Source organism: Acromyrmex echinatior, chromosome 4 (genome assembly GCF_024713525.1).
Source record: "Acromyrmex echinatior isolate Ae372 chromosome 4, ASM2471352v2, whole genome shotgun sequence".
In the NCBI taxonomy this organism is placed as follows: Eukaryota; Metazoa; Arthropoda; class Insecta; order Hymenoptera; family Formicidae; genus Acromyrmex; species Acromyrmex echinatior.
In genome coordinates this window covers 5,834,087-5,848,483 of record NC_141855.1, presented here as the reverse complement: position 1 = coordinate 5,848,483, position 14,397 = coordinate 5,834,087, and the positions used below count along the sequence as shown (strand labels likewise).

The 14,397-nt window shown below is 30.7% G+C and overlaps 1 protein-coding gene across 5 annotated transcripts in view; it reads right to left on the bottom strand.

The window, feature by feature from the left end:
• The window catches only part of nAChRalpha6 (nicotinic acetylcholine receptor alpha6), a 264,238-nt gene that overhangs the window by 167,116 nt on the left and 82,725 nt on the right, over positions 1 to 14,397 (bottom strand). For all 5 annotated transcript variants that reach the window (XM_011068078.2, XM_087405320.1, XM_087405318.1 and 2 more), the window contains exon 4: positions 11,187 to 11,231. In XM_011068078.2, the coding sequence (XP_011066380.1) occupies positions 11,187 to 11,231 (45 nt within the window). The remainder of the gene's footprint in view (positions 1 to 11,186; positions 11,232 to 14,397) is intronic.

The following is a 14,397-nucleotide window of genomic DNA, read 5'->3' as shown; positions in this document are numbered from 1 at the left end:
GTTTGATTTTAGTTTCAATAAAAAAATAAAATTACTTTTGGAAATTTAAATATGATATTTAATATTTTTGAAATATTCTTGGTTTCTAAAAAGCTTTAATTAAATAAAAAATAAAAAATTTGGACTCATATCTGTTCTATACTTGAAAAAATTAAAAATTTTATGGTATGCTAGTATAGATATATTTTATATATCTTGAATTATGTGATTCTCTTTAATAATTATTTCTCTTTAGATTAAACATTATAACATAATTTACATAAAACAATTTCGGAAATATCGACGGATATATATAAAATTTACATTAAAAATATCATATCAACTAAAGAGAAAAATCTTATCACCATTTTGAATGCATTTTTCCAGAAAGATTGTTAGAATGATACGCACATCTCGGAATAAAATTCAATCCGTTTTAGAAAATACGATATCGTTTTTATCTTTCTTGATTTTCCTTCACTAATTGTTAGGACCACCAGAATTCATGGAGCATTTGCGTGGTAGCTAATCAAAAGTCCATCAAACGAACTTCCGACTTAATCGCTTACGGAATGAGTTTACTGTCGAGAAGACCGGTTCCGCAAACTCAGACAACCAAACACGAATAATAGGCAAAATAGTGGACAAATGTTATAATTGGGTCATTACAGCAAGAGGGAATTTGTGCAGCAACCGAGCGATAAGAATTTCTGTTAAAACCTGTTGCTGCGTTTGCCTCAATACAATCGCAGTCACCTTTCGTTTTCAATACCTTTTCTAGTCGTGGGATCTTGAAAATGAATTCGATATCCAGCTCACGCCCGTATCTGCCTATGTATCCGTAACCTACCTACCCACTTCTTGATTTATATTCCGGAACTCACCAGACTCGTGTTTGATGCTCTGACGCCCACACGCTGCGCCACGAAATGCACAGGAGAAAAACAATTTTCTATATTCGTTTTTTCATTGGCCCATAATTTAAAGCTTTTACCGTTATTTCCAAACCACAATTTATATTCAAGCCGTAGGATTTAAGTAAGAAGAATAACACGTATAGATATGTTCCAAATAAGACTTTGACATTCTAGAGTGGTCGATGCAATCATTCACGCTTTGCGCGACATGGTATTTTCACGAACAAACGATACAGTCGGATTCGCGTGGGTGCATCTCTGCACAAACGCGAGAGCGAGTCGTAAAAGCATTTGATTCTGCGGTGCTTTTACTTGGCGAGTCGCCATCGCGTAACGATACCTTGTAAGAAACTTTGCGGGTGCTCGGCGAGAGTATAAATTGATGCTCAGTTATGACTTAGCAGTTTTCTCGCTGCCACGTTTTACCGCGGTGGAAGGTAGATGAAGCAATTTCTTTTCCTGATGGATTGAATCAGAACGATGCTGAAAGATCTTATCGTTGTTGCTTTCAGAGCTACTGATGTATACATATAGACAACTCTTTTATATATCTAATAATTACATCGTGCATCGAAACTTTGAGATAAAGTTCTAAGATGTTCTATGATATTACATTAATATGAACTTTCCTACAGAAAAAAGACACAAAATAAGAAGAGGAGAAAAAGAATAAATTGTACGTCATTTTAACCAATGACGAGCAATTTCTGGCAATAGTAAAGAGTGAATCTTATTGATGATACTACAATTGAGAAGAAAGAAATATACTATTGTACACTTTATCGTATCACTAGTAAAACGGAAAGGAAGTATCGGGCAGAGCCAGGCAAAATGCTGAGCTATCGTCTGTAACAGTGATTAATTGTTTGCGATTACGTATAACATTACGTAAGCGTTGCGAGCTTAACGACAAACCGTAACAGTGTAATTTCGCGACACCCACGACAGGCATATTTGATAATGCCGCAACAGGACGATGCCGTTAACACGACATTAAAATTTATCGCCGGCTACGCGGAAATTGGCCAAGGGAATCGTTAAGTGGATTAATGTATCACCGTTGTGACACTTAACGATTCAAATGCCGCGAAAACCATTAACGTATGCGAATTATTTCGCCTTGTAATGAGCATACGCAAATGTGTTGACTGTACTGAAGCGACATACCTACTGTTCTCATGAATATGAGTCGTGCAAATGATTATCACGTCGAATGTAGTATGTTCCGAGTTCCTTTCATCTATGTATTTTTTAAATTCAATTTCTTGAACCAACTCTGACTTAATTATTTGAGCTCTTTATATAATATTAGTAACAATTATTTCAAATGTTCAAATATCTTTCTAGTAATAAGATAGCGCTAATAATTTTATATTAATTACTTGCAATGTACATTATTAATAGATTTCAGAAATCACTCAAGATTTACATCTATACAAAAAATTGTAGATCTGTATTTTAATTTTATTCATTGTATTTTGTTCGCTGTACAAAGAATTACCTTTTATAGCTTTTATTTTAATTTCATTCGCTGTATTTTAGCTCCAATTTCTTTTATGTCCGCATTTGACCTGTCTACCGCGAATTCTTTATGATTTATAAATTGAGAAAGATTCACACAAAGTAAAGGCTGACTATTAAGAATTGGTAAAATGTAGTGGTAAGTCCTGTCTTCTTTTATCGTGCTCAAGGAATCACTTCTACTCTGACATTTATCTGACTAACGGAAATGTATATATGTATGTGTATGGTGTGTGTGTGTGTGTGTGTGTGTGTGTGTGTGTGTCAAGCCATAGAGAAATGCAAGATATAGTCAGATTTACCATGATAAATGAATCCAGGATTTTTACCGATCCTTTTCATGTCTTTTGCTCAGAGGATCGCTATAATGTGATCGACGTCGTGTCTGCACCCGAGATTAAAAAGCTAAAATTACAATGCTGCGACATAGCGGTTCCCGGATATTCCATTAATTTTCCTCTGCTTCTTTCATGATATTTTCTCGCAGTGATAAGTGTTACATTAGTATGATACATTAGCAGAAAGAATGTTAATGCTTATTATTTATTTAATTTATTTAATATTATACAAAATACTATATACAAAAACTCGATCGGCGCTCAAGTTTTCACTTTATGTATTGTAGACGCGCGAATCTAGTTTTCTGAATTAAACAAAAGCCTTAAATAAAAAAATCAGAAGAAATAGAGCAATCAAAATGTTATGTATATATATATATATATATATATATATATATAAATTGTTCCTTATTCCTCTGCTTTTTAAGAGTGTGTGCGTGTATCCTTTTAAATTATTCCTCTCTGTTTAAGTTCTGTCGTAATACAGCGAAAGATCGTCATTTCAATTTTAGAACAGTTCTTTTACTTCACACAGGACATTCTTCTGCAATCGCATATGTATCTTGTGTGCAATCCGATGTGAAGTGTGAGTGCACAATAAGGGATCCAGTGAACCAAAATTGCTAGCTCTCAGCACTGAATATCGAAATGAATGCGAAAAGATGTCGGATGCTACCGAGGTACAGGAAAGACCAGAGTGGAAGAGGGATAATTATCGGCACTTTTACGCGGTTTTCCCGAGAGTCGTTTTCAGGGATTTCTCTTTTTTTTCTGAGTCGTCCGCAAGGGCATTTATCAAGATAAACTTTGATGTCGACCTACTGACAGTTGATTTACCGATTCTAAAATTGGATCTCGGGATGGACTCGAATGGTCCATCAAAATCACGATAAAGAGATGTACGATAGAGAAGAATAACAAAATTTGAATGAATTTTGACAATCGATAGAATATGTAAGTTAGAAATAAAATGTTATCTATTTGTTATAATATATATTGTACTTATCATTAGAAACATGTTATATATTTATCATTAGAAACATAATAATCTAATTAATTTTATTCTAATTGAGCCGTATAATTATTTTTACGTTCTAATTAATATTGTTATTAGTGTCACATATTTCCCTAAAACGTCATCACTTCTGCATATCTATGAATATATAATTATATAATTATGATATTATCAAACTCTTGCGGAAAAAACAATCATGGCTGAATTAACAAGATATGTTTGATTAAGCAAATTTTGATAGAAGTAAACAGAATTATTAATAATAATAATCAAATATTTTGGTATGCAACCAGAACGTTTAGATATGATACCAGTTAAACTTTGGTTAGCGCGTATATAATAATATCTAAATATCTGATTATTACAACACAGAGGAAAAGAGTATGGTTGGATTAACATATACGGTTAAATGAGTATTAGTAAAATTGTATAGAATTTCTAGTTATTGTAATTAAATAATCTGATATTTCAACCAAAAGTTTTGTTAATTTTCAAAATAACAGTCATGGTTACCGTAACCAGAATATATACAATCAAAGTGGATTCTTCTTTTTTCATGAACACTTCAGTTATTGCATATATATTTCAGGTTAATTCAACCATTTTTTAAAGTGAGGATAACAATGCTTCTCTGCGCTTTTTGAGATAAAAGGCATTTAAGACTATACCAATTAATGTAAAACATTACACGCTAACAAGCTCGCTATCTACGAATTATAATCCAAGTTTTAATTTAAGCTTACGAGTCGCCCATTTCATCTTCTTTTTTCTAATATATTATCTGAGTACTTCGCTTCAAAGAATTATCCGTTAAATTTTCTAAGCATCTCTTTTCAAGCATTTAACTATGGGAATAAAGAGGCGTGACCGCAATTTTTCCACGGACTCGTTTAGAAGTTATCAATATGCAATCTATGCATAAAAATTTAATTTTTAATTAAACAATACAAATTATTTGAAATATCAGTATAATATTAAAGTATAATATAAACAAGTATATACTTGTTTACATTGTACTTTATATTGTACTTTAATATTATACTGATATTTCAAATAATTTGTATTGTTTAATTAAAAATTAAATTTTTAATAATTTTATGCATAGAAAAAACTGGTGTCGCTCAATAAGCGGAATGTCTAAAATCGACGCATAAGACAATTTTAAGATATCTTTCAGAGTTCTTTATGAAATACCTTAAAGCTGTCTAATGTGTCAATTTTAGACATTCTGTTCGTTGGGCGTGGCGATTCGTAGAAAATTTTATTGAGTCATCGAATATTATGTCACATGTAGGAATTTCTTCATATAAATGCTCATATAAATTTACAGTGAAAATATAAATCCGTAGATAAATATTCAACGTGGATTAATTGCTCTTCCGCGCTATGAAACGCGGAGACATAACTAGCTGCTTCTACGTTCTCGGTTATTCCCAACGAAGCGGTTGATCTAAAATGCCAGCGCAACGAGAGGCATGATGTAGCGGCGAACGTTCCTCGTGCTGAAACGTGAGTGTCGCGACAACGTTCTCGACTCCGTACATTTTAGTGCTGCTACATCGTGCCAACACGCAAGCGACATGTTCGTACGTGATGATGTTATGTGGCAGTCTCCTCGCTTCCTCTCTTGCCTTCCCTCTACGTCGGTCCTTTGTGCTCACACGCAAAGGCAACTGATATCGTCGGCGATCTCGTTCCCGGCGAGTCGAGGATGCACACGTGCAATTATTTGGACACTTTGTCGCCGCGTCGCAACTACGTTATTCTCGGCAATCGAGGACGCCGCTCGGAATCCCAACTTGTATATCTCGGCTCGCCGACAGCACGAAAAGTGCACTTATATCTCTTGCGTAGCTATTTGTCGCAAATGATACGTGAGGATATTGTATTCCATAATTATCGTGTTACTTTTCTCAGTTATGTATAATAGAGAAGAAGATAGACAAAATTATATATATATATATATATATTATATATGAGTGTTACATCCCTGAGATACAGAAAGAATTTTTAATTTAAAAGCTACAAAAGTATCTTTAGAGAGAAATGTTCGAAGTGTTAATACAGTCGGTTTAAAAAGTTCGGAGATTAGACTCAGGAAAAATCGAGAAACAAGATATATAAATTTTATTAATAAAAACTTTCAACGTAGTCCCTTCTGACCTCAATAGACTGCTCAGAACGTTATTTAACCGTTAAAAGCTTTTATAGAAGTCATCTTCTGAAACAACCATCAAAAGCGTTCGTCATATTGAAATCTATTTCAAAGTCAATTTGTTTGAATGTTCCAAATATCATCAAAACTTAAAAATATCATCCTTCCTTTTTTTGCGTTTTTAACTTTGAAAGTCAAAGCCATCTGCATCAAAGAAAGTGACCGACTCGTCCTAATTTTGGATTTTATCGCTTTCACTTTAATCAGTTTTATTTTCTCTGAAATCAATCTTAGGTTGAATTTTGAAACACATTTTATTTCAAAATATGAATTTGAGGCAATTTCTAAGTTTGGCTTTTGAAACAAAATTTGACAACAACTCGCTGTACAAAAACTTTTACAAGAGAAAAAATCTAACAAAACCACATAGCCGTCTCGAAACATACTGTTGGCAACGCCGTGAAAAAAATCATACAAGTAGTCAAATACTAAAAAGTTGTTGGAAAAATGGTGTTACTTACACATTCAGGGAAAAATTAGTTTCGAAATTTTTTAAATAAATCATGTAATCATGTAAATAACGTAAATCTAATTTTTAGTTAATTTTATCTAAACTATACAAATTTTAATATTAAAAATCAGTTACAATTTTATTAAACAAGCAAAAATTGTAACTGTGTTTATAATTTGTAGATTGTAAGAAAAATGATGATATGTTTCTATTAAAGTATTAAGATGATATTATTGCATGCCTGAAAATGATTGAAATTGATTTTACTTCGATGCAAAAAATTTGGCTGCGTAAAAGATCATTATTCTTAAGGTGGAAAATGAAATGACTCGTTAATGCTATTGTACATAAATAATTTTACATACAAGTGCGAGATTACATCGAGCGCTAACTATTATATGTCATCCAATTTGCGATGCTAAAAGTTAGGACAAGTTTCTAAATCTTCCGTTATATACCAGTTTGGACTACCTAGTGGTCAATATTATAAAGTAATAAGAGTAATTTCAATTATTAATCAGTTTTATGTTATTACAACGAATCGAAAATAAAGGCTCTAAATGGTCAAGCTGGATCTTTAGTGCTGAAATATTTCTATGTGAATTTATGTATTACATATCCAATCCCTCAAAAAGCGTATTTTCCCTTTAAATACGTATTTACATATATATGAGTTATTACGAAAAATATTACTAAGGTCTTGGTGATCTAAAGTTTTAACTCTGAAAACTTAGGAGCTAACGCTCAAATGAAAATGAATGCAAAAGATCCAGATTCGATCCCCGGCACAGCCGAGGTAATATTTTTTGCATTGAAGCTAGATACTTATCAGAATATTAAGATCAATTTAAGAATAAATTCGCGTAATTATTTCAGCATTAAAAATCCAGCGTAACCGTTTAGTGTCTTTATTTTCGATTCGTTGTGTAGTTACATCACGGTCTTATAAGACACTTTGTTTTGTGTTGTTATATATTTTATTAAAATGTTATAAGAAAACACTAAACACACTATACTCTATATTATTTAAAAATTAAATTTAATAGTATGCTTATTTTTCTTTCCTTTTAAATCAATAATTATATTATTTATATAAAAGTGTTTATAAAAGTCCAAATTATAAGTATTTTGTTAGAAATGTAAAATGTACGAAAATCTTGTGTTACATTAATTAAGGCCTATTTCCTTCTACGTAAAATTTACGTATCAATAACAATAGTATCACTCATATCGATAGCGTTCTAGAATTAATTAAATTTATTTCTTTTGTTTATGTGTAATAGATAGCTAATGTAATAGAACCATTATAAGAATCTTGTTAAAATAAGTATTATGTAAAGAAATTCCTGCTCTGTTACGGTCTACATATTCGTTCATTATGTAGATTTGGAACATTGATTAATATTACTTCGATCTATACGTTACTCCAATATGAATTCGCGAGTAAAGTGTATTATATTATTAACCTATCCTCGAAACCGCGCAGCTGCGTATCGGCTATCTGTCAATAAATTATTCAACAAACTGAAAGAGTCCGGCTTGATAAATAAATTTTATAAGAGTGCTACTTGCAACATCATGTTTTCTTGTAGGTTTGCCAACACATGTAGTTAAGATAGCGAGTTATCAAGGGAAACGATGGTATTCAAAACAGATTATATATATTTTGTGTGTGTATGTGTGTGTGTGTGTGTGTGTGTGTATGTGTATTTCAGTTATTTGCCTAATACACAAAAGATATTGCTTTATATGTAGATATATTCACATTCATCAGCAGCAACAGAGAAGTAATCCTTGAATAAATATTATTGAATTAGGAAAAGAACTTGAAACGAATAATATGCATTTTTCATTCGAATAGTTTTTCCAATTATTTTCAACAGTTTTTTTTTACGATTCTAATAATATTTTTCTATTATAAGACGTATTTTTATTTTCTATTATACGTAACACATCTATTAAGTATGTTATATGTGCTCTTATGACATATACAAGGTTGCTATCAAGTACTGCTCTAAAATTCCATTTTGCTTAGTAAATTTGAAAGTTTTGATTGACTATCTTGAAAGCAGTTTATGTGATAAGTAACAGTTTGCTGTCTTACATGATAAGACAAGGATGAATTTTTCATTTCAATTTAAGCTTTAACAATTTTGAAATTCGTACTACTTTTGTCTACTTTTTACAGAATACATCTCCAGTATTATCGCATATGAAAATAGTTAAGATTTTAATTAGAATTAGTATCAATGATTTGTTCCATATATAAAAATGTATAAAAGATTTATAAAATAAAAAGAATTAGGATTTAACACTTCAGCGCTAATGGATTGATAGTGAAGCGTCCTTTTCTCCCTTTTAATATTACCGAGAAGAACCTCACAGCTATCTGTGATTTTTCAATTGTTCTTTACTAGCAGATTGATTCGAGCAAAAAGAGCAATGTCATAAAAAAGATACAATCAAAATCTACGAATAGAAGAAAAAAAAAGGATTGAGAACAAAGTGAAAAAAAAAGAAGATGAAAGGTACAAAGTAGAAGCACACAAGAAGCAGAAAAGAGACATTTCTCTTCATCAAAAATCAATTTCTTAAAGATAATAAAGTGGCTATAAACTCAGAAGATAATATCGACATTACGTGATATACGAACGAGATAAAAATTATAGCGACGGGGAGACATTGGAGCGCCCCGTTGATATCATGAAATCCAAAATTAATTACAGCCAGTTATGTGTACCCGGCTTTTTCAGGAATTTTCAGGAACCACGAACGAAACTGCGAAAAGTTCACGATGAAAAAGTCGAGCCGGATTATCTCGCGACCGGCGTAGACGCTGAACGCAAACAGAGTAAATAATTAATCACCGTCCGCCAGCTGCATAAAAGATAATTTACTTTGCAGGCAGGCGGTGGTTTGAGGCATCAGTGCGATCAAATGCTGCAGCCAAAAAAAGAGATAACTAGATTACGTTTATAGATATCGCGCGTTCGCGAACTAGTTCGTCAAATTAGTTTTCCGAAAACTCAAATGACATGTATCATAAACGTGTGGCAACAATTCATAGTCCCTTTTGATTTTATTCCATTATGTCAGATGATATTAAGACAAGCAACAACATTTCGATATGCCTTCCATTTCGCCGTTGAGATAAACAAATATAGGAAAAAGGGCAAAATGAAAAGAGGGAAAAATGGTGAGGGGATCGCGATTTCAGAGTGCATCTTTTTGCTTTCTCGATTTTCTCGAACTCATCTCTATCGCGTCTTTATCTATCCTACAGCACCCTCCTTTAACTGTTTCACCTATTCTTACATTCTTACTCCCATGCTGTGCTTTTGCATTTTTTTTTGCACCCAAGGGAAACACGACGCACCTTTTTAGGAAGATAAAGAAGAAGCTGTTGTCTGGCGCGGATGCTCGCCTACGAAGCAGTCGATGCATAAGGAGACGAAACGAATAGCAGTCGCTGCATTCTCGAGTTTCTGATCTACTGATTGCTCACTCACACGATCCGATTGGTAATATAGCGAAAGAATCTGTAAATCGATCTGCTGTATACGAGTTATTTATGCATAAAAGTGACGCGAGCATGCGGATATAAATTCTCCAACTGTCATGAATTTAATCCTAAAATATTAATAACGATTGTTCCGCTTACATACAGTTTTTGTAATTAATATGAATAAAATGATAACGTTGACTATCATATTTTTCTGTATTTTGCATTAAGCATAATACCATATAAAAATTAAATACATTATTTAATATTAACATATTAGAATTAAACTTTAAAACATTAATTTGAGAACTTTAAAATGATAAATGCAGCTGCAGGTACGAACACGACAAAAAATTTCAAAATTCACTTCCAATTTGACTTACAAGTCACCAATTTAACTCGCAAATGAAATAAAACGTTTCTGCATAAATATCTGATAAAATCGCTCAATTAAATATTTCTTAAAAATTTCGTAATTTTTTGTATTTTATGCGAATTGTATTTAGAACATTTTATTAACAATAATTGAGCCTAATCGGATATATCCACTTAAATTCTTTCCCTTTCATGTACGTTGCGACGGCAGGTGTATTTTTTATCAGCGATATTACAACGCATTCTCGTAAATGGGAAGACCGCAGGCGATGGAAAAGTAACCAGTATAGTTATTGATTTTCTGTTAACTGGCTATTTCGCCGAGAGAATTACCGCAAAAGCATTTTCAATGTGTCATTTGCTCCAATGTAATATGAAGCTACGAGAAGACGCACAAAAGAATCTGTGCACGTAACCCTATTTATCGTTTACGTAACAATATATTCGCGTACATGTAGTTGCTTAATTGAAAAAACGTATCTTTTCCAAAGCTTAGAAACTTGCTTTGTCGACTAAGATTAATTCTTATATTTATTTTACGCAACAATCATTACAGGTACAAACGCACCAGCCGTAAACATTGGTAATGGATAACATCCATTACAGTACTTTTCTCTTCTGTCAAGTATAGAAACTTTTACCAAAGAGGCTTTTACTCAGCAAGAATTTCAAACAAACAATTTTACAAAAAAATAAATGTCATGCAAATAAATAACATTATGTTCTATATTTGTTGCCTAATTTTTATGAAATTTTCTTTTAAAAATTTTTAAAATATTCAAACCTTAAAATTTTAAATAAATTACATAAACAATTTCTTCTTACATGAATTAGTTGAACAAGGAAAAAACAAAAAAACTTGATTGCACTCACCAGTTTCAACCACGCGTTGGTCGTAAGTATTTGGTTCTTTTCATCCTGCAAAAAATATAAAACATTGTTATTGTACAAGTACTACAAAAATTATGCGATACATGTATAGTGTTGTGTTATATATAATTATAATTCAAGATATATAACATATTTTATATATCATGATTTTCTTCATATTAATGACTTTTGATTCAGTTGTAATATAAGGATAATAAATTGCACATAGCTATATTTCTCTTTGTTAAGATAATATAATATTTAATCATTAATTTACAATTTATTTACTCATTTTTGTTAAAGAACGTATAATTAATTTTTTACAATTTTCATTATTTTTCTAACTCTACGTACTAATAATTATGTTTGTTGTATCGTTTCATTTTTTATTTAATAACTTTCTTATTTATTAAAATATTATTTCTAGTATAAGCGATTCGTTCAATGATGACTCTATTAAAGCTAATCGATAAGTATATTAGTATGTATATTAGAAAAAGAATCTGGTTGCATTAATTGGAATTCTCCTGGACGTAGAAAATAAAAATTTATAGAAAATTAGAATTTTATAGTTAAACCTATTATAATTCTAGTCGAGATAACCAGATCTCCAATTATCATGATCACAATTTTGATTGATGTAATCAGAATCTTACTAATTGTTAATTATAAATTTTTCTTAGTGTATACATATATCTTTAAATATAACTCGTATCAAAACACACACACACACACACACACACACACACACACACACACACACACACACACTCACATTATTTTTTTAAATTATAGAAATCTTTGGTTTCCTTAGTTTGCAAGAATTTAATCATTTTTATGTTATTATTGCAATATAATTATATATATATATATTTATGTGTGTGTAATATATATATATATACATATATACACATATATACATATATATTTAATATATGGAATTATAAGTTTTATTTATCATTTTACAAAATGTTACACGTATTCACATCTTTAATATAAAAAAAAATATATATGTCGTGGTTAACTTCTTAAAATTTAGGTAAAATCAACACGCATACATCATACTATTTTGATAATATTAAATTTCTATTAAATGTTTTTTTTTTAATTTCGATAGTATTTATTATTTTAAGCTTTAGTGAAGTTATATGTATACATCAAATATATTAAAAAAACAAAAAAAAATAATAAAACTAGAAACAAGACCATTATATAAACACATCAATTAAATACGAAAAGCTCCACTTATTAAATATATTAAAATAATATTAAAAATAATATTAAAATATATTAAAATAATATTAAATAATAATATTACTTTTTTATTTTCTCCTATTAATAGACATTGTGAGTTATATTTCAGTAATAATGAGTTTGCGGACATATGTTCATATGAATTTTTTTTCATGTTTAGTGTGGGAAGAAGCTTGGCCCTGAAGTTTATTACGCCCTTACTTTAGTTACATCCCGTATATGTATTTTAAATCAATTTATCTCAGAAATATGACTGCGCGTCGATTCGTTTCGAATTTTTAAAACACAATCAATCTAAATTAATAATAATCCTCTCTCAAATTTAATTAGAAGTATCTTAAAACTTGTAAAGAACTTATTGCGAAAATAAAAGTATTTTTATTTTAAAAAACTATGGCCATCTTACCCGAGTTTACCCTATCTATCTCATTCACGTTGACGCGCAAACTCAGTCATACGTTTCACTCGATGCGAGCAAACAGTACATGCATATGGCAAATATTTATTCACAAAATGAGTTGGACGTGTGATTTAACTTCACTAGTGCGCGCTCGATAACATGTATTATGCTCACGTAAAAAACTTTAAAAGCACTAACAAAATCATATTATTTGTGTGAATATTCATATTGTGTTTAACGTAAAATTTTAATATAACAAATCAGAATTGTTGCAATTTAATATAGATATGAAACATAATTAGGAATAGTTGTATAATTAAATTAAAAGTCATTCATCATTAAGCAAAGACATAAATTAAAATTAGAAGCTATAAGTTATATAAAATTGCTGTTATAATAGAGATTTTCAAACAGAAAATATTTGATTATAATGTACGCGCTAAACATTTCTTTGCAGCGAGAAACCTTACAATTGCTTTATCCGGTCAGATTGCATATAAATATGCGGCACTAAGAAAATCTGAAGGATCGTGGACAAAGGAAAAAGTAACGACGAAAATGCGATCCAATTGTAAGAATTCCTGCTTAGAAAAAGATAACCAATAACGGTGAATTGCCGGTTGTAAATTTTCTCTCTGGTGGTTTTAACCGAGTCGGTTAAAAAGAATCGTCCTCTCATACTGTGTTATCGAGAGTTTCGAAGTAATTTACAAAACAAAATAGTGTTTTCGGCATTGTTGCCGTCAGACAAACTCCATATTCCTATAGGCACTCGCATTAATTGAATTCTCTAGGTGCGTTTCGCGTTACTGTACGATGTAAAACGAGAATAAATCAGTGAGTAGAGAAGATTGAAAAGAGTGAGTATGAGTGAGCAGTAAATATTTGAAAATCTTCTCTCGCAAAAAACGTCAAAAAATAGTAAGATGTGGTTATAAGTTGTGCAGATGCATCCTTCATATTGTTTGTTAATTTAATCAAAATCTGCTGCTGTATTTTACTAATATATTTAACTATATTAATAATTTATATAAATATTTCATCGCTTATATTACAATATACATACTCGAGTAATTGTAGAAAATATTGCAAAAATTTAATTTAAAAAATTAACTAAATTGAAAAGTTAAGAATTGAGAATTATACAAAAAGGTACAAATTTAAATTCCAATCTTCTCGTTAAGCGATTTGAAATAATATTCAATCAAGTTTGTATCATTAAATTGTATTTGAAAAATACATGTTTTCAGTAAGGAAACAAAAATTTGGTTTTACCATCGACAAAATTATATTTCGCACTAAATGTAAAATTGTGATCTAAAAATATTTAAATTTGTGACTAGTAACTTTCTATTTGTTTATATTGTTGTAATTCATGAAAGAGACTAAAGAGATAAACTTTTAGAAAAAGCGCAATAAATAAACTCGAAAGAAAATGATTCCAGGTTTTTGTCAAATTTTTTTTCTGTTTTCTTGTTGTGCAGTAAACTTAATGGCGAGGATTTTGTGTGACAAAGATACCAGTCGTACGACTCGCATATTTCTCTTGCAGTCACGTCT